This window comes from Tauraco erythrolophus, chromosome 17 (genome assembly GCF_009769465.1).
Source record: "Tauraco erythrolophus isolate bTauEry1 chromosome 17, bTauEry1.pri, whole genome shotgun sequence".
In the NCBI taxonomy this organism is placed as follows: domain Eukaryota; kingdom Metazoa; phylum Chordata; class Aves; order Musophagiformes; family Musophagidae; genus Tauraco; species Tauraco erythrolophus.
Genome location: NC_141481.1, coordinates 10,057,964 through 10,079,954, shown reverse-complemented (window position 1 = coordinate 10,079,954; position 21,991 = coordinate 10,057,964). Strand labels below are relative to the sequence as shown.

The 21,991-nt window shown below is 42.0% G+C and overlaps 1 protein-coding gene across 1 annotated transcript; it reads right to left on the bottom strand.

The window, feature by feature from the left end:
• Window positions 1-695: 695 nt before the first annotated feature.
• EIF3B (eukaryotic translation initiation factor 3 subunit B) lies at window positions 696-21,099 on the bottom strand. The gene is made up of 19 exons (XM_086622259.1): window positions 20,598-21,099; window positions 15,127-15,319; window positions 13,722-13,841; window positions 13,575-13,632; window positions 12,778-12,906; window positions 11,581-11,738; window positions 10,534-10,665; window positions 10,371-10,437; window positions 9,763-9,809; window positions 8,730-8,940; window positions 8,077-8,149; window positions 7,493-7,615; window positions 6,923-7,001; window positions 5,938-6,076; window positions 5,182-5,307; window positions 4,591-4,668; window positions 4,013-4,121; window positions 3,354-3,471; window positions 696-2,231 (listed from the first exon to the last, which is right to left on the bottom strand). Exons 1-18 carry the CDS (start codon window positions 21,097-21,099, stop codon window positions 3,368-3,370), a joined length of 2,448 nt encoding a protein of 815 aa, XP_086478385.1. The 3' UTR covers window positions 696-2,231; window positions 3,354-3,367.
• Window positions 21,100-21,991: the final 892 nt, after the last annotated feature.

Genomic DNA, 21,991 nt, shown 5'->3' with positions numbered 1-21,991 from the left:
AAACAGACTAGTTTACCAAATACATATCCATAAAGCTATTTCAGTAGCATATAATTTGCCAAAAGCATTTGAAGAGAGAAACATTACAGCAAAGACACAGTTAATTGAAGTGTCAGAGCAGTGCCAGATGTGCCAGCACCACACATAAGAGGCCTTAATTGTGGGTCAGGACAACATCTTGTCAACTTCCAAAGCTTCTACAGGAGCATCAAGGTTTGGATCCGTTTGGGTTTTTTTGGTTTTGTTTTTTTTTCGTCCCCTTACTAATGATCCACACTTCAGAGAAGCACCTTAGAAGAGAATTCAATTCATTTAACATTGGCATCACATTTCTTTACTTTGAAAATGGCCAGGAATAAACCACAGTAGCTTATTAAAACTTCATGGTACAGAGGGAAAAAAATCTTTCAACTCAATCTGTAACTTAGAAAATGGTTGAGAAGTCAGCTCTTCAAAACTAAAGGGTAATTAAAATTACTCCTGCTATGGAAGTTCCAGCCATTACTGGAGAACTTAGTTGGAACTACATGATCTTTACGTTCCCTTCCAACGCAAAGCATTCTATTCTATGATTTTAACTTTGATGTGCTGTGCTAGAAGTTCTCCTGCTCTGTTTTGCTAGAAAGTATTTTTTCCAGCCTAGTTGAGAGGTGAGCTTGGTAAATATTGTAGACAAAACTTTAATCATCTACATATACATTATGAGTGAACAAATGCCGAAAACTGGAAACTAAGAGACTTCTGGAAAAAAAACATTCACTGATTTAAGAGGGAACTACTGAAACTAAGTCAACAACATCATTATGGAACAATTATTTTGAAGAGTCTTCTCGGTGAAGAGAACGTGGGAGTTAATTGAGGCGTTTGTGCATTTGCCATCACAGCAAGTTCACCTGAGGACAAAAAAGTGAGTGGTAAGCGTCTCACTGACCTCTGGCTGCCTCGGGCTGACGGGGGTGACCCTTTGCCCAACAGGTACCTTCTGCTTGGCACTTCAGATCTGTCAGATGCTGCTGTGTGAGTGAGCTCAGGGTTAAAGAAGGACCAGTCAAGAGGGCTCACATTAGCAATTTCACTGGCCAGCTCAGGAGAGAAGACAGGAACATCCTCGTTCTCCTCTGCCCCTCAAAGGGCAAGCTGCAGGCCAATCTCTCTCACTGCTTGGACAACATCCAGAAAATAATTTCTACTCATAAATACAAATACAGAGAAGTTGCTCCACCAGCTTTAAGTACACTTCCTCTCTCTGAGCACAAAGGGCTTTAGGAATGAAATTAGGTACTGCAACAGTGAGCGTTACGCACGTGTATACAGAGCACTTCTCTGAAAGTTCACAATGTTCACTAGTAAGTCTTAGATTTATCCAATGATTCCTGAGGCTAGTATCAGTTTGCAAATGGTTTAAGAATTCCACTCATTTTCTAGTCACTCCACTATAATGAACAGGCCAACTTGTCAGATTAATGAGCTGTCCCGTCACTGTAAAAACCAAACAAACCACAACACAAAACCACAAGAGCCATGAGGAACTGAGATTAAAAAAAAAAAATCCAAATAAACCATATAGTCAATACAGCAAACACACTCTTATTACTTTGGATATGTTTGACTTTCATCATTCAGGGAAAGATTCCCTACAAACAACGCGTAGCCAGCCTGGTTTTAGTATAGGTCTGCTTTTATTTCCATATTCAGCTCTTTGAGGGAGACATCCTTTCACAATCTGAAAGGAGGAGGATATAGCCCACTGTAGTGCTGCTTCAGCACACTAAAACACATCGTACGAAAAATGGTTCTGTTGACTTTTCCCCAAACAAAATGAACACCTGTCCATGCACTCGGGACATAGAAAGAGTCCTGAAACAGAAACATCGTGTGTGTGTAAGACAGAGGTGCACTGATGAATCTCACCCCACTGGCAATAGTCTAAAAACTGCCAGTTGGTAAGTACTGCACAGGAGTCAGGAAGTAAATACTGGTAGTAGTGGATTTAAAGAGAAAAAAAATAATAATCAAAGCCTAAAAAAAAATAATAAAAATTTAAAAGCAGCGCCTTTCCAGTATCTCACTGCAGCAGGCAGCAAGATTTAAAGGCACTACAATGTGTCAGAATGGAGAAAACCTGGTGCATCCACCCTTCCAGAGTGCAAGAATATGGACTAAAAATTCCGAAGTTGATGTAGGCTTTCTGAAAATGAACGAACTTCCTTTCAGCACAAGATATGGTGGTGCTGCAGAAAAGGAAAAAAAAAAAGAGGTGAATTAGTTACTGTGCTTTTATACAAACAGCTCAACCTCACCACAGATGCTAGCTGGTGAAAGGCTACATAGCATGTGTTTCACCTGTTCTTAAACTGGTATTTGTTTAAAATCACACTCTAAGCAGATTCCCTCCCTCTTCCTTCCATAAATCTCCCACATATGGGACACAGATAAGCCAGATTCAAATATACTGAAAGGTATCAAGGGTATAAATTTTTCTACGGGTCCAAGAGGTGTAGTGTTCATATTTTACTTGAACTCCTTAGATATCTGGAGGCTAAAGAGCTGTAGGGTGACTTAGAGCTGCAAAAGGCATACTTCCAGTCTCCCCTTACCCTTCCTTAAGTGAAGTTCTAAACGTGACAGAGCAGGAACCTATTCCAGGTTTTAAATCCTATGTGAGTGCTTTCACTGCCAAAATATCTTATCCCTCCTCAATACAACAATGTCAAGCTCCCTAAAGGGCATTTCCTACAACAGAGGCTGAAAGTAGCCTCTGTTTTCAACATACAAATATATAATATGAATTCACAAAAAACAACTGAGAAAACCACTGGATTAAATAAAAGATTTCAGCAACAAGCAGTGGCAGTCAGTACACAAGAATCTGCAATCACCTGAATTCTACCCACATCTCCAGAAAATGATATTAGAGTTCATGTGGATATTTAAACACCTACTTGAAGTTTTAATCAGTCCACAGTAAACTTGCTGCATAATCTTTAGCACAGCATTTAAACTCTGTCCAGTCTTGAACTAAGCATGCAATTGTTCCAAAGGGCAAAGTTTCTATCTCCTACTAACTACAGTTCCTCCTACTGACAGAAATTACAGAGTCTGCAATATACAGTGTTTAGAAGTTGACCACGACTCTGTTGTGGGTTCCATCACTCTGGCAAGACAGTATAAATCTGACCATCTGTGATTACTTTTAAAAAAAGCTTTTGCCCCCTCTAGCCACAGAGAAAACATAAACCAACTCTAAGAACACTCACGCAACAAACAGACCTAACCTTCTCAAGCAAATGATCAAATCTACAGCAATTGCTGACAGGAAAAGTCTCTCTCTACTGACAGGTATGCTATCTTACCACAGTTTTGTTAATTACTCTGGTTCTGCAAGGGTAATAATTTCTTCATTGATAAAAAATTCAACAGTCTCCTCCTCCCAGTCATCGACATTGCTGTCCAGCTCATCTGTGTCCACCCCTGGAATGGAGAAAATATTAATACTGAATCCATCAAACGCGGCAGCAATGGAAAGATTTGATGCTCTTGGTAGAAACAGTCCTTAAACCAGCAGTGAAATAAGAGGTATTTGCTGCTTTAAATCATAACAAGTACACGCTAAATTCATTAAATGACAACCAAGGCATTACTGTCTCCCACCACAGGGCTTTTGCAGATTTTTCTGGTTAAACGCAACACTCAAATCTCTTTACAGCCTTATCCCAAGGTCAAGCCAATGCTTGCCTTGAAGCATAAAGAGGTAGGGTAAAACACAGATACCAAAATCTGGCAAGCAGCCACATTTGAGCTTCATCTCATTTAAAAAAAAAAAAAAAAAAGAGTCCTGTTGCAATTCAGGATGAAAATATAACTAACCTTCAGAGAAGAAGGGACTAGCTTTGGCAGGAAATGGAGGGAGAGACATGGCGGATGAATCCCCAGAACAGAACAGGGTAGTGATCTGGCAAGAAGCAGCAGTTATCTAGCAGCAAGTATTTCACAAGTACTACGTGTGGCTTACCTCCTCGAAGCTCCAAACGTTCGTTCCTCTGCTCCATGTACAACTCTTGTGCCATCTTGCGGTACTTTCTGAACTCTTCCATCATTGTACGTCTCCTTTCCACTAGCTCCTACGGAGGCAGGAAGAGATCGTTAAACCTCCCCAGTAAATCAAATCCACATGTGATGCATTTGTTAGCAAGTCAACCTTTTTTCTCATGAACATACTTTCTACTGATTCAAACAAAAGAAAAAAAGATCTCTTATGTAAGAAAAAAGCTGTTTTAGTGAGTTGTTTTTTATTTTTTAAATTTAAAGAGTTTTTTTTAAAGACTGGCTAATGTGGCAACTCACTATGAACACCAAAATTTTACCACCTTTGCTAATGAGCTAACACCAGTGCCTCTCATTACTGTTTAACCTGACAGTTTAGTAGCATCTGTCTGAACTACCTATTGGAACCAACTCTAACCATCTGGATTCAAATGAGCACAGATGTTTGTTATAAAAGCAATTTAACTTACATATCACTATTACCAAATTACTAAGGACAAGTTAAAAGAGTTTTGTCTACATTATTATATTCCAAAATCATCTTGCCTTTGAAGCTTTGGACTGGCTCAGGCGATCCTTCTGCTCAAATATCTTGGAGTATTTCTTCAAGTCCTTCTTAATTTGCTGTAAAACAGGATTTTATTTCAACCAGTATATCAGACTAGCAATCACAATCATCACATTCAGTAACAAGTCCTTCAGTAAGCCTAAGCAAGCTATGCATTTTTTAAAAACCATCTCTATTCTAGGTAATTCCCTTGGCTGTAATTTTGTTCTTCCTTGCTTACAGAGCATGTAAATGCTTCTGTACACATGCAAGTAGTGAAGCCTAGACAGCTAAATTAATTTCTGTTATTCTTGAATACCCTTTTCACTGTACCCTAACTGTAAGAACAACTATTTCTATTCTGAGCTTGAATAACAGTTAAACAACAAAACTTCACTTCGTAACAGTGAAGTTACAGTCCTTCCCCAAAGTGAGGTTCCCTAAAGCAATAGGTTTTTTTCCAAGAATTCAGGGCGAAAGACAGTTGTGTAACTCTTAACAGTTCAAGCCTCATCCTCAAGAAGAGGAAATAAACCAAGTATGCTTACACAGCAAGTCAATGTCATTAGAAAGTCAGTGGAAGACACTACCTTTATCTGATCCTCACTGAGCAAGGTAGCTGGTCGTGGTCTCCAGAGAAGCTGACAGAACCTGTCTTTATTGTTTTTCTGAAGTAGACGGCCTTGGAAGGTCCATAACCAGTATGCATTGTCCACCTGGAAGAGCAGTGCATCATCTCAGTCAAGATAAGCTAGAACTTGACACTGTAGTCCTCACTGCCTATCTTAAGGGTCTTTTTTATGACATCAGCACCAGTCAACAGAACCAGGGTGCTTTTTGTTAGTGCCTTCCTGGCAAAAGTCAAAATTCCTCAGTAAAATATTGGTTCCACTGAAGCTTTGCAAGAAGTCACCTTCTGGAGGATCACAACAGTTTGAAACTAAGCCAGTCCTTCCATCATATTCTTATGTCTCAGATCCTGTACTTGTACAGGAGAGGATTACAGTACAGCAGCTGCAACCACGCAAAAGTAATGACAGGTGCAATAAATCCTGCTGTTCTGTGTGGACCACAAGGAGATCAAGTTTCAAACCGCTGAAGACAATGAAAATTAAGAAAAAGGACACTCAGTTTAGACTCATGAACTGCCCTTCTAGAACTTGTTTTGGACAACTGGTTAAGCTAATCGCCCAAATAAATCCTGATGTTCAGAAATTAGCGTATGGTGCAAGTTTAAGTCATATGACCAGTGACAGATGTCCATCTTCTCTTCCTAACAAATAGTCTTTTCCAATACCTCTGGAAAAGGGAGGGGGGAAAAAAAAAAAAAAAGACAGTATTAGTACCTTGTGGCTCCACCAAGACACAGAGGTCACAATGTATCTGCCTGTCGGATCCCACTCCACATCTGAAGCTGTATAGTGTTCTGCGATGTTCATCATGGTGCAGTCAGATGTATCGACAAAGGCTAAGGCACCATTCATGCTGCAAAGACAAGACAAGACAGACTGTTTTACACACTGGCATAGCCTGTTTGTTTAAAAGCATTTCACAAGCTTCCTATCTTTACAACTCCTCACTACAAAGAAATTTTCACAGCAACCAAACGACAGGCTCAAACCTCCCTCTGTGGCTAGAAAGCAATATAATGAATAAAAAAAAATCCAAGTAAGATTGACATTTTTGTTTCTATGTTCAGTGACTCTTAACCCATTTTATTTCCATCCTTAAAGTCAGAGTGAAAACACACTATAGGCAAGTTACAGCCGAAGTATCATATACTTAGATGTATTTAAGTAGTGAAACAAGATTAAACAAAAAAAAATAGATTTCTAAGATGAACAGCAGTGCTTGTCTGAAAGTATGTAAAGGCAAATACTACTCAACTGGTTAATAAAAATAATTTTCACTTGCTCTAAAGTGAAACTTTCTTAATAACTCTTTCACAAAGCAGCATTAAGAGGCACAGCCCATGAGGAGGCACAAGGCTATGAGAAGAACAAATGCACTGTAAGAGCCACACGCATGGCACAAACTGTATTAAGTTGAGTCAGTACTTTAACAGCTGAAAAGTGTTTCTAAACATCCACTTGTGTTGAAAAATGCATTCTTCATTTGATGCGGCAAAAATAGCAAGTAAAAGTTACAAAGGACTAAACTACATCATGAAATTGCATCTCTTATTTTATTTTCCTTTGCTTTTGCAAAGCTGTATCAGGATTACACAGTAATGCAACATTCATGGAGATACCAAACACTTCTTGATGAGATACTCCAGTCCTTTTCCTCCTTAAAATGAATGAGGTGTTCAGCAACCTGTGCAATACTCACCTTCTGAGGCCAGCCAACACTACAAATTGCCCTTGAGGACTCCAGAATATCGTGTTTGCTTGCTGTTTGTCAAACGTTTCTGGAAAGAAACAAGACAAATTCAGAAAGAGATCTCAATCTGATGCCATCAACTAGCTTACAAGCAGTCAACTCCATCCATTCCTCAGAAGACATTTCTGAACTCTGCACTTTTAAAGACAAAACCCAGTAGCACCAGAACTACTGCTAGTAGCTACCAGAAGAGAGAGAAGAGATCAGAAGACCCCAACATCCAGCCTAGGAATAAATTTTATCTGAAGTGAGCCAAGTTTGTGCTATTGCCTCACATGAGCTTCACAAGGCCACAAAATTGTTCTGGCTTGTAGGTCTTTTATTTCCAGACCCTGGACAGATTCAAAGCAAGAACAGTTTAGCTGCCACCAGAAAGTTAGATTTCTAGAACACAACACCAGGCATAGCACCTATTGCCATACCATCCACCACAAACAGCAACAATTTTGAGTTTACTACATCTATTGCCATGCAAAATGCTTAGTATCTGCACTTTTCATGTGATTTTCAGTCACTCACTTATGAGTTCTATTTTCCCATTGTTTTTAACGTGGTAAAAGGAAACTGAAATTCGTGGAGTTTCTCCATGCAACACAGCAAACTTGCTTCCATTTGGTTCCCAAGCAAAGGCAATGATGCTCTCTGCAACAAAAAAAAGAAGGGCCAAAACTCTGTCAGAAGACAATATAAAGCTTTGCTTTCAAGGAGCTACCAAAGAAAACCAAGCCACTGAAGAGAGGGAATTCATCAGTTAACAGACTTTGCCACATAGACAAAGTCTTTTAAAACACAGGTTGATAAGGCAAATGCAGGGAGTTACGGGAAGCATTTCAGTCAAACAATAGCTCCAAAGTCTCCCATATTCTACAAAACACTCATCAGACTTTCAATTCTGTCATTTTTCAAGTCAGTCACAAGCATGAATAGCAACAAAAGTTTTGATTTCTCATTTTCACTTGAGACGCTCTGCAACATGAATACCGTAGCTACTATCAAAAGAATTAACTTTCTAATTATGTCACGTTGACAAGAATTACTAAGAAACATGTAAGCGTCTACTCAAAAAAGTTAAAGACCAAAAGTAAGGAAATTCTTGGCATTACCTTTCATTTCCACCACGTCCACTGGCACCTGTTTCTCTCTCATTCGGAATATTTCAAAGTTGGTCACTACTCCCTGTAAAAGCCAAGATCAACTCGTTATCCAGCACAGAAGCAGTAGAGCAAATAATTTTATCACTAGGCATAGAAGGACAACTACACAATCAGCCTGTCGGGATGCAGGATGAGCAACAGAGTCAAGATTTGTTTCTTTAATGAGAGCAGATAAATACAGTGTGCCTCATTACCAAACACGTTCTGAATTCTTCTGTTGATAAAGAATAACTGAAGCAGGATTGTACGAAAGCATTTGTTTCTTTTCAGATTGTTACGGAATTTAATTAAGACACATAAACAAACGGCACATTGTGCAGCATGACCTATGGGTTGTTCAACAACTGCTTAACAGTGAGCAGGAAAAGAGGTGAGGCATACAACTCTCATCCAAGTTCAGGATGTCAATAAAGTCGAAGCAAATCTTCAATGCAAATATTACATACATTTTGTTCTCCACATGCCTCAAATTCCTTTGGAAAAATGAAAAATAGCTTTGACATCATGTAATTTACACTATGTTAAAAGACAGTACTGTAAGAAAATGAGGAGTTAGCATGAGATAGAATCAAATTTTATTAATACAATCAGAATCCACATACCTGTGTGCCTTTCGGAGTCCTGTCCACCTTCACACACAGGTAGTCCCCGTTCTTCTGCCAGTGCAGTTTACAATCTACGACATTGAACAAATTCCGCACACGAATTTCTTGTCTAGAAGGCAGCTGCATCAAAGTCACTCTTGCTGGGATGTCTTTGTCCTCAGGCACCCAGAAAGCAATTATGTTACCACCTGGAGACCATGAGAAGTCTCTACAGGAAGAAAGTTAAAAATAGGCCATTTTAATTTTCAGTTAGAGATACTACAAGCAGAAACCATTTTCATCAATGTATCTGAATGTTGCAGACAAATAACAACTCTCAATAATAAAGACAAATACAGACAAGTAGCTGAGGACAATTTAATAACCTTACACATATCATACCACAGCAGAGTAAATTTTAAACTGCTATTTAAAATTGCTCTATGACCAATGTTATCGGAACAGTACATTTCAATAAAGTGTACAGGTTACACCCAGTGTAACCACCAGAGATCTGAAAAATAGGCCGATTAAACCAGTGAGAAAAAAAGCCCTATTAAATTACACTGGAGACAATCTTCTTACATCTGGGTACACTTAATTTTCTTGTTGCTTTACAGAGAGGTACCTCAAAAACTGCCACAAGAGTCAGTGTCTATTGTGTGGACATGCACAAAACCAAGCCCGTTCCTGGCCAACAGGCAGTACACAGCACACTGTTTTAAGCCATCATACAAACGTCGTTAGGGAGATATTCCCTAAAAAACTGCATTTCAGTTTGGTTTTGTAGACAAGGAACAGGGCTCCCAAGATAGACCCTGGATTAAGCAGTACCACACAAAGAGCATTTCAAAGCATACAAGCTGCCAACTGCGGACGTCAATAAATGGAGAATTTTCCATTCCTTTTTGCCAGTCTAATTTGCTCACTTCAGCATATGAGGTCATTTACTCTAGTCAAAAGTCCGAAGATTCCTTTCACCATAACAATGCCCCAGATGTAAACATTCCAACTGAAGAGAGCAGTTATCTTTACAAAGGAATAGACTCACCTTATCCCAGTGATTTTCAAGCTTTTTTTGTCCAACAAACCCATAGACTAAAAGAAGAGAAAGGTGTGAATTTTCAAGTTAGTAACAGATTTACACACGCGCCTTCTACTCTTATTATTAGAGCACATAAACTAGGAAATTGTGTACAGTTTTCAGCAATCCTGTATCCCCGTTTTTGTTATGCATGTATGTATACCACAATTACAAATAAAAGAAGAGTGGCTGTACAGAATTAATGAGTACAGTAGGCTGAATTGCAATGAAAAAGCAAACCAGACTAGATTAGGCTGCAATTTTATAGTGTGTTTCGGGCACTTTGGCACTCACCTGCTACTGAGAGCTGGGAGGCATCATATAACATTGATCCTATTGACTCTTATAAGTAGTATATTGAGCTGTCTAGTCCTTTTAGAAGTGTGGTGTGAAATTTACTGTCAGACCCAGCTAAAGTTCCTCACCCAGGAAAGAACAAGACAAGACCAAATGGATTTCTCCCTTTTTATGCCCAGCTCTAGAGTGTATTAAAATGTATCCTTTAAAATAGATACCATGGGAAAGACTGACATTGTAATGCAACAAGCATTAGGCAAAAAAAGGTAAAAACTTACAGGCGTTTCATAGATGCTAAGGGTATCTGAAGTCATTCGAGCAAAGAATTTACCATCGTGACTCCATCTAAGCAAATAAAAGAAAAAAAGAGTATTAGCTAGGAACTGCCTTTTTATTAAACGAAGCCTGAGATGACTACTCCAATTCTGTTTCTCAACCTACTTAAAAATAGGCCAGTGAGCTGAGTTTTCACAGTGGAATCCTCGCTTCTTTTGCCCAGTCAGAATATCCCAGATGATAATCGCCTGAGGGTCATCCTGCGTGTCCATCAAAGGGCTGAAGGTCACTAAATACCTGCAAAAGAAATAATTTCACTATTGAAACTTCATCTAATATGTCAGTACAAGCGGGCTTTCATCCAAATAATATTTAAATACAATGCACTTTCAAACAGTAGTTTCTTTAATGGGATTTTTTGGAGAGGAGGGAAAAACCAAGAACAGTATGATAAAGGGGGAGAAAGCTTCCAGGACACAGTACTTCCCTGGCATCCCTCTGGCTGAAAAGACTAGATTTATGTGCAAATCCTCCCATATTGACATTACAAGAGGGGGCAACTCGCCAAATATATTGTTACCTACTACATAGTTTTGCCACGAGAACATCATTGACTTTGGACTGACTATAAATCCACTGACCTTAGCCATCTTGAACTGAAGGTATGCTAGACTTCTCCATTTAAAGATAAATAATCTCTCCTTAGTACAATAAATCATAAGACCTAATTCCTTCCAAATATGTTACTTGAAAACTAGCAAAACGAGATACATCTCAGTCCCAAAATTATTTTAGCCTTCTCTAAAGAGCTCTAACGTTAAAGAAAGCTTAAGGAATTAATTTTAGTACTACAGATTTGGAAGATGCTATTCAGAGAGAACTAGAAACCTAACACTACAGACATCCCGTCCAACTAAAGAGGAAAAAATATATAGTCTTCTCCCTTGGGATAATAACGTCTTTGAGGAAACTTGTCAGCGCAGTTTTGTAGACGAGTTATTCCAGATTATGTTAAGCATCTTTCCTGAAGTCAAAGAAAAGTCTGGCAGAGTTCCACTCATTCTAAAAAGGATTTATGCATAAAAAGCAGTACTTCCAAAGGCAAAGAAGAACAGAAGACCTCAACCACATGAGATTTGAAAGCACAGCAGGCAGAACGTGTATGTGTCACGCTTTTGATCCCTCAGCCCAAACTGATGTCGTACTCCGTACCTTTCACAGGGCGAGAAGTCAATAAGCTGCACTCCCTGGTGACTAAACCTTTGAATCTGCTTGAACTTCTCTCCACCCCAAAGTGCGATGCCTCTCTGGTGGAACGTAGCCAAGTAGGTACCCTTTGGGGACCAACGTACGTAGGTTTCTGTCCACCGCTGCATTTGAAAAAACAAAAGTATACACATAGGTTTAATTGCATGCTGGACTCCTGAAGGGGAAAGAATGAATACGTGGTTTGTAGGATCACATTTTGCAAATCCATTTGCTAAGTGAAGATCTCAGAATTAGTGATACCTTGGACTAACTGTGGAGTTTAACTCATGCACATAATGCACAGTACTTATTTTTCAGGTTGAAAACTGTAAATTGAGATCTTTTCGATTTAGTGATCACCAAAATCATTTTCCAGGTACAGTGACAACCTTTGTATGGTAACAATTAAACCCACCTAACAGGCTTGGGTTTCCTTGTTGTCTTTCAGCCCTGGTAAGAACATACTCTTCTCGGAAGTAGGGTTAAGTATTTCAAGTTTCTTACAGCTCTTGACCTTCAGCTAAGTTAAAGAAATTTCGGCAACAGAGACCACAGTGAGCGACCATGGTGATGAGTGAGATTACTCATCATTCCAGAGCCAACTTCTTTCTACTGTAATGCATAATAGTTATTAAAGAAAATGCTTCTGGGTACCAACAGTTCTCAGCAAGTCAACTGCCTGCAGCAGACAGGCACACTACCTCTTCCTTTTATGTGCTATTACCAAACCAGCTGTTCCTCTTTAGCACCTCTGTGGTCAGCAAAAAGCAAAAAGTGATCAGCAGCAGCATACTTATGCATATACTCAGCTCTAATGAACAGCACTCCTCAAACTCTGACTTTGCATTTTCAGGTCTTTCTGAATCACCTGTAATATACAGATGAGGGAAACAAACAGGCATCACGGACCAGTTAAAAAAAATAAAAATAAATGACCACCACCACAAACAAGTTAACTCCACATTTGTTTCACCTAAGCAGCTAAGTCTAATTCTAAAGGATGTAATTTCACCACCATTCTTCAAAATGAAGGAAAAAGCACTTCAGCAATGGGGAAAAAAAAAAAAATCTTTTTTTTTTAAAAATGAAAAACCTGAAACGTCATAAAATGAATGAGACTGACAGTGTATGTGCAATGAACAGCACTTCCAGGACACTCACTGCTCTGTCCTCAATTTGAACAGGTTCCTTGATATCATTCCAAAAAATGGAGGTCCGGTCCCCTGACTCAAAGATCACACTGTACTGATCCCTGCAATCAGGATCTTCCAACCAGTATCGGAGATTGCCCTAAGAAAAACAGAAGCAAACAGATTATTAGTGAGTCAAAGGCTAAGACAAGTTTCTCAAATCAATATTTACCTGGCAGGTGGAAGTTGGTCTTACACAGAGCGTGCGACTTTGGAGTCTTACCATTGCAAACAAGTTTTTAAAGTGAAATCAAATAATTCAAAATATTGGTTGCTGAAGGCTAAGAGAACAGATCATAAAAAGGTGGACCTTCAAGGTGGTTTGATGATAAAACACTTCTTGCCTAAAATAACTTCAGGGGTTTTTTGGTGTTTGTTTGTTTTTTTTTTTTTTTTTAAAAAAAAAGCCTATCCCTTCCTCCACAGGACTTTTTACAAAGCTAGTGATAACAAACACAGAAATTTGCCTCAAACCTTTAAAAATATAAGAAGATGCTTTCAAAATTCTATTTTTAAATGATTTGTGCAAAAATCATTATTTACTCTTGAGTTTCAACCTATGTGGAACTACTAAGCATAATCACTAAGTTCTTCCTTTCACTTCATGACAGTGAGAAGGAAGGAACAGGAGCACGCAGTCACTATTGCTGCTTCTAACAGCACCATTAATTAATACATTGTTTCTATTTTCAGAAGAACACTCCAACAATGAGGTAATCATTTCGTATTATGCTGAATATTCTTTCCACTTCTCAACAAAATCCTTACCAAGTCCTTAAATGGCTGTTTCTCAGGGATTTCCCATTCATCACTGATTGTCATGTACCTGAAAGAGCAATTTGATTGGTTACGCTTCGCGTCGGCACTCTTGATTAGAATTCCAAATCTACAGACGCAGGCGATGAGGGCACTCACTTGTCGAAGTCTGTGAAAAGGTTGACTCTGAAAGTGTGCTGTTTATCCAGTTTGTATCCATCAGCATTCTTCACAGCATCCACTGCATGGGATGGAGACATGTACTCCAGAAAGATGTACCTGCAATGAAGGAAAACAAAAGTAGGAAGTTATCACTGACTACACAACAGGCTGATAATAAAAAAAGAAATTAACTTAATAAATAAAATGAAAAAGAAACAATAGGGATGAACTAAGAACTAGTACAGAGCATCTAAAAACCAACTTTTTGCCTTGTTCGTAATGAATTAAGGGTCAAAAGCAATTAACCTGTTTTGGCCACAGGCACATACACACTTTTTAGCTGTATGGACTTGACCTGAACTAAACTGGTATCCTTTCTGCAAATGGGCTAGGCTAAGTGATGAATGCAAGTTCAATGCAACCCAGAATAACGAGAGCTAGCAAGAGGCAGGTAAATCACGCTGTCACAGGCATCTCAAAGCACTGCCCCTGTTTTTCAATCGCATTAAATAGAACTCAGCTTCCTTCTTGCCACTAATACAATCCACCTTGTAGCCCAGCAGGCTTAAAAAGGGACAGTATCCCGAAGACTGTCAGACACTGTCTCAAAGACAGGCATGACCACAAAGAGAGAGAATCATTTTCTCACACTTCTCACACTGACCTTACAAAACCGACAATCCCTCCATTCCAGAAAACCCACTTTTTTTATGCTTTCTAAACCATGGATTCCTCCCAAACTCAGGAATATATGCTGCTCCAAACACAGTAACAAGACTCAGTAAAACCTCATATTTATCAGATTGATTTTTGCCTGTTTCTCTCCCTAAAGCTTTGTCTCCCATGCCCTCTTCCTTTGCACTTTTTCATTTCTGGTTAGCTTTCTTCTCAATTTCAGATGCTACCATTAACCAGGAACAGGGATGAGAAGTTGGCAAAGGGGAAAAGGTTCTGGGAAGGGCTTGCTGAACTTAAGGAATTTGGAGTCATTAACGTAAGCATAAGCACTGGCAACCAGAGACAGAATACTGACAGTCCATTTTGCAGTAAACAGCACATCCACGGACCTTTAATCTATTTATTAGCCACGGCAGAAAATTAACAAAAAAACTCATTTAGTACTGCACAGAAATTTGGCTTCCAAATCCAGCTAAACTGTTTCCATAATTAACCTCCTCCCCCGGTGCAGCTTAATGAGCTGTTAAGCATCTCAGCTCCCTTGGGAACTCCTGTTTGTCGCTGAGACTAGATATCGGGATTGTACGGACTCAGGCAGAAGAAAGTGATGAGCGTGACCATGAGGTCACCATAAAAATTGGCCACAAAGTATTGACACTAATAATCGAGGGTAAGTCAGAGCAGTGTTTCAATCCTACTTCCAGTAAGAGTTATCATAACTTACCCTTTTGTCTTCCCATCTGCTTCTGGATAAAACTCATTGATAATTTTACCAAACTTGGAAAATATTTTGTGGATGACATTCTTCAGTTTCTCAAGTCTGTCTGGTCCAACCTGGGGAACATTATCCACGACAATTACCGAATCAATTCCATCTGCTTCCTGTGGCCGATCTTTCAGTACATCACCAAGTAATTCTGCAAAGAAAAAGCATACGAGAAACTAAGGCACTAGTCTACAACATTAAGGAGGAAGACAGAAAGATGAAAAGAATAGTGATAGTAAGAGAACAGGAAGACTTCAAATTTCAGGAAATTTCAAGAATCATTTAAGAAACTTGGCAGTGAAGGAACGTTCTATGAGAGACGCAACTGGAGTGAACACACAGTGCCACAGTACTTCCTTGCGGAGAGGCACGATCACAGTTTCTTGACTTCAAGCAGCTAACTCTAAGTCTTCCTTAAAAAACACCTTACTTTGAGGACATCAACACTTACACTATTAGCTTGTTTTGGGAGTTGAAACTGGCTCATGAAGTCCTCAAAATTGATGATAGTGCAGACAACTAAGATTTACTACCCAAGCTCTGGCTAGTAGCCTTGTTCAAAGTACAACTGGATGACTGATAAAAAGAAACGTAACATGCACCTCCTTCCCAAATTACAGGAGTTTTAGCATAATTCAAAACTATCTGCCACACTGGAAGCTCTGCATGTCTTAGCATCACTATAATTATGTTTGAGAACTCACACTGTCTCTAGACCTTAATTAAACAAAAAAATGAAGGTCTAACAAGACACCCGAAGTGGTTTTTAAGCATGCAGCAAGGGAAGACAAGCACACACCTTTTCACACTCTGGATGTTCTGACCATGCTAATTTCCCTTTCCTATATCACCTTACAAATTTTAAGAGTATTTGCTGGTGGGATAGTTTGTTTAGATCCTGCACTGTCAGCTTCAAGTTTCTTTCTACTGGCAAGAGACTGCTTACAATATTGTTGAAATCTCCCTTACAGAGAAGGCAGAACGTTCAGAATGACCACAGCTCTGCAGCTCAGGCCTGCACCCCACGCACGAGGACGAAAACATTTAAAAGTACTAAGTACAGCTGCAAGTTGTGCACAAAACCAGAAGCTTCAAAACCAATGCTGCACTACTTTTATGTAGTAGGCTTCTGGACATATCTAACCTAAATCTATTCCTCAAGTAAATTCTATCAGGTTGTTCCGTTTCCACCAACTAAACCCCACTGGTAACGTACAAAATGAAACACACTTCTCAAGCTAAGATTGTCTAACTACAGAAACATACCAACCTGTAGGTCCAAGAAGAGTCAGAAAAATGACATCAATGATTCAATCCTCAATAGAAATCGTACTAGAATCACTAAAGACAAGGTTATCCAAACAACCTCTCAGATAACTTTAACCTAAGGTTATTTTTAGACCTTTCCAGGAATAAAATCCCACGTTATCCCTAGCTATCCTGTTCAAACATACATTTTAATTCCTGTCTGGATTACTGACTGTTTCAGTCATGCCCCTGCAATTTATTAACATGACTGCATTGTTGTGTTCTAAAGAAACATCAGTTAGAAGTGGCAGATTATTTATGTTTTATTGACATTTTAGTTCTGTGCACTTAAATGGACCAGAATAGACATTCTGCTAACAAAAAAAGCCAAACGCGCCCAAACGAACGGCAAAATTTCCCTCATGCCATATAAACAGGAAACACATACCTGCATATCTGCAGTACGTTTTCAGCTTATGTGAAGACAACTATAAAATGAAAGACTGAACAGAAAATAAGTGCATGCCTCTATACTTCTGAATTAGAATATAAAGATAAAATCTGGTGAGTCAAACTATGCATAGCACTCACATCACAAAAACAATCCAAATACATGTAGAAACATTTAAAATATGACAATGAACAAAAAGGGTGTTAGATGTGTTGATATTTTGAACACTGTTTAGAGAATTTTGCTGGTTTTGGCATTCTAGAAGCTATTCTGCCCAGAAACGGCACTGGAAAGATCTCTAGCAGTGAAGAAATATGCTTATTTGGAATTTCAAACTACCGAAAAACTTTGACCTTCTATAACTTCAAGCTTCAACAGGTAATTAGATGTGAAGCTTTCCGTTGATTCGGGCTGTTTGCTTCACAAAAAGCTTATGCGTGAACAGATGCTATCACCACCAAGATTATGTAGCACTCACAGAATGTTGCTGTTTCTAGTTATTTATTACTCGCTCTCCATTTGCATGTAGGAACTACAAATGAAACGTTAAAAGATTTTAACTTGTATAATAAAAACAAAGACCCAGAAATTGCGAAGAACTACTACCAACAGTAGCAACTCCAGAGAGCTGGAAGAATAATCCTCCACATTATGCCACTTTACTTACTGTGCACGCTTTCAATTATACCCACAAACTTCTTCCACTTGTAGCAACTATTGACTAGTTTGTAGCAACTATTCAGAAACAGCTGAGACCACATCAGGCTTCAGAGTGAGTCAAATATTCAGTGAACACTGCACAACACAAAGATTGGTGAAGAGCAGGAGGACTTGCTGCAAGTGAATGTTTAAGTTAGAGGAGAGCCCTTAGTGGGGAGCAGCAGACTGAAAATTGGGAAAAGAAAATGTCAAGCACAGGAAAAGTGCATAAAGCAACAGAGTTAAGAACAGGTAATCTGATAGCACAAACTGATCAAAAAAGTTGACAGGCAGATAGAGGCACCAGTCCCAATAATGACGCTCACAGACCACGGCAACTTTAAGAGCACTATCTGGAACAAGCATGTAGGCAAAGAAGAACAAGGAAAATACAACATACAGTAAAAACCTGACTTCTTTCAAAAGCACAACAGTGGCTACCAGGAGTCACTCCACAGGCAGTATGCTACCACACAGACCAAAAGTAATTTAAGTTGCTACAGAAGGTATTTTGCAGCAAAGTTGAAAGCAGACTCAAACTGTTACAGATCCAGAAGAGAACACCACAGACGACTGCTGCAGGTTAATTTCCCAGTATATACTGGATCCTAAGACAGTCTTTCAGGAGTAAAACATTCTCCAGGTAGCTGACAATACACTGAAGCTGTGGATAGGCAATAGTTTGCCTAGGACTTAGGACATGGGCAGCGATGTGTCTGCTAGGCCTACAAAAATTCTAAGGATTGAAAGGAGGATTTTAGAAATCTGATTTACAGTAAATAACATGTAAATTTCTTATTTACCCTATAAGCCCATATCTTAGATTTTTTTCCCTGCATATCAAAAGAAAGCATGTCCCACAAGGACATTTCCACAGAAGCCCACAAGAAAAACACCACAAAAGGGTAATTTTTTAGCCTCTATTAGTAATTGTTTTTCATAACCACTTCTCACAAAAGACTCTGTAGGCCTTCAGACAAACCAAGGAATGCATGTTTAGATTCATGTGCAAGAACACAACACCCTGCATTAAATCAAAACTCTAACAGATGAAAGACAAGTACCTACATTGTACCATTCCTTTACCTTAAATTCAAAATTGTGAACAAAGGAATCTTCAAAGAGTAAGAAGCTGGTCTAGCCAGCTCTTATTCCACCCACGAGAAAAGTGGGGTGTGGTGGGTACACAGCTATCTTCAGCTGGCAGTATTTTCAGGACCACTATCATTACCTGAACTAAAGCTTCACTGCACCTACGTGCTTATCTGACACATCCCTTCTCCTGCTTGCACTTGGATCAGCTGTTCTGCCACGCCAACACCACACTGGAAAAAAAAAAAAAGCTGAAGTAATGCATCTGAGATGGTGCCTCCTAAAGATGGTCCAGCTCAAAGGTGTTCCTGAAGATGTAATGTTATCATAAAGAAGCACTGAAATATCCTTGGCTCAGTGACACTGAGGGACTGCCCTTCTCCTTGGGGAGTCATCGGGATAAGGAATAAGGAAGCTCAAGATGTAACACAGGGATGGAAAGCCAGACCAGCAAGAGTGACTAAACCTAAACACTGTAATTCAGCTACTAACACTGTATTATTCATACAGCTGAGAAGTTAACTAAATTAATCCTGAACAATGAAATAGGTGAGGATGGAAAACATGTCTAGTTTCTGAATAAACAAAAATAAACATAATAATCCCATAAGCAGACAAAGTGTATCACACAAGCACTTAACTAAAGAATCTGACTACATACTTGCAGACAATTTTGCCAAAGTCTCTTTAAGAACCAAACGTACGAGTTCAAAGAGCTATACAGGCCACTAAATTGAGAACAGCAAACACTTCTTTAATCTGAGACATTTTTCTGCTGTTTTATTAAGCTAAACACAGGACTGGAACACCAGAAGGCACATATATCACCTGTGTTCCACTGCCACTCGAAATAACCAGCTGGCTTACAAACGATCACACGCTTTAAGAAACATCTTTCCAGTGTTGACTCTATAATATAAGACCCTACAACATGTAGGACAAACATACATGAGACTTTACAACAGCACATACGCTAGAACAAGCACTGGCTAAATAAGTAGTTTTGCTATTCAAAAACTGAGGTGATTTATCTAGATAGATTTATCTGAAAAATCCTAAGAGAGTTCTAACTCCTGTATGCAATCTGTCTATCCAGTTACACAATGGCCAAGCCGTTTTAAGACAGTCAATATCCAATAATTTTAAAAAAGCCTCAGTTTGAGTTATCAACCACTGGAAATATTTTTCCATGTTTTCTTGTCACAAAGTACCTACGTCACACCTTCACGAGCAGCGACGCTTCTCAATAGATTTCACTCTAGTTGCATGGTAAAAACAGAGCGATGAAGTCTGTTTTGTGAACACCTGGTCAACAATTTAAAAATTCTGGTTTCACACTTGAGTTTAACTAACAGAGGCAAACCGAAGCACGCAAGTTGGCCATGCCACTTAGTGAGGGCAGCCCACAGATCAATGCTTGAAGTTTTAACCGTAAATTTAAGCACAGCAATTAAGCGATGCACAGACACCCCAGAAGAAGGTTCATTTACGAGACAGGACTACTACCATGAAGACGTGTACTTGGCGTTACGAGCAGTCCACGACCACGCTGGAGAGGCTGCCAAGGCACGCACGGGCCTGACTGGACTTAAAACCGACTTAAATCCGACTCGGCCAGCTGCCAGGCCCACGGGGACTCGGAGCAGCGGAGCGTTTCCCCACGCAGCCTCCCGGGATGGTACGACCAGGCACCGCTCGTACACACGGCACCCCCGAGGCGCCCGCTGCCCGCGCCCCCTGACACGGCCTCGGGAGCGGCGAGATCGCAAAGCATCGTGCCGGAGGAGCGGCGGCCCCCTCCGCTCCCCTTCGCGGCGAGCAGGGCCGGGCCCCCCGCCGGAGCTCTCCCGCCTCTCCGCGGCCCCTCCCTTCCCCTCACGGCCGGCCCGGCCAGGCCCAGGCGCCGCCGCCCGCTCCCCGCCGCCGGCCCAGCCCGCACCTTCGTCGCTGATGTCGTCCACGAAGTCCTCGGGGTCGCTGAAGGAAATCTCGTCCTCAGGCTCGACCGGGGCGGCGGGCGCGGCCTCCCCGTTCTCCTGCGCCGCGCCGGCATCGCCCGGCGACTCGGCCTCTGCCGGCGGCTCGGTCTTGGCCTCGGCCGCAGGCTCGGCCTCGGGCTCGGCTCCGGCCGGCGACTCGGCGCCGGGCTCGGCCTCGGGCTTCTCAGGGCTTTCACGGCCGGACAGCGGCTGAGGCGAGGGCGGCTGAGGCGGTAGCTGCTCGGGCTCGGCGGCGGCGACGGGCTCCTCGGCGGCAGGCGGCGGCTCAAGGGGCCCCGGCGGCGCCTCACACTCGCCTTCCTCTTGTCCCTCCTCCTCCTCCTCCTGCTGCTGCGGCGGCTCGGCCGGCGGCGGGGGCCCGTCCGTCTGCTCGGGCTCCTCCGCGGGCCCCGGGGCGTCGGGCGGCGCGGCAGCCGCCGGGCTCTCCTCGGTGTCCTGCATGGGGCTCGGTGCGGGCCCGGGCCGGCCGCGCGCTCGCAGCTCGGGCGCGACGGGGAAAGGAGCGGGGGAGGGGCGGGGAGGCGCCTGCCGCCGGGCCATGTGCGCCAGGCCCAGCGGGCCTCGCGCGGCGGCGCCTACCAACTGGCGCGGGCGGGGGGGGTATGGAAGGGAGGGAGGAAAACCCTGCCCCGCCACATCTTCCGCCTACCGCTGCTTTCTCTCTGCGCCGCTCACGGGCACCTGTCGCGCCCTTCGCCGGTCACCCTTCGCTCAGCCAGCGGCAGCTTCCGCGCCTTCTCACTTCCCGGAAGCCGTAGCTCCCCCCATTTCGTGCCTCTCTGTGGTTGAGCCCAAAATGGCGTCTCCTTCCAATCTACTGAGGTGGGGCTCGGCCGAACCATTTTTCGGGAAGCGGGAGGCGCCATGACATTTAACGGCGGTGACGTGCAGGGAAGCCTTCCTGCGTTTCCGCCAGCTCAGTGTATTCGCCTGTCCGGTGCGAGGCAGAAGGCTCCAGGACGGAGCAGTAACTCGCAACCTGCCCGCCACCCCCCTACAGATCGTCCTCCATGGGCTCGCCCGAGGGCTGGCGCTGCCCGGGCGGGCGCTACCAAGCTCGTGCGGAGGGGGGGCGCGCGGTGTTGGGCCGGCGCCAGCGTGTTTGTGCTCGGGCGTGCCGAGCGCACGGCGAGCAGGGCACCCCCCGCGGGCGGCAGGACGGCATGGTACGGCCCGGCGGGAGCCGCCACATCGGCCCCGCCACGGGCCCGGCCGGCATGGCGGGTGCGGGGTGTTGGCGGGGCGGGGGCAGCGAGGCCCGTGAGGTCTCAAGCGGCGGGAGCGGCTTGGCTCCCGGCGAGCCGCGTCCAGGCCAGCTGTGGGTTGAATATGC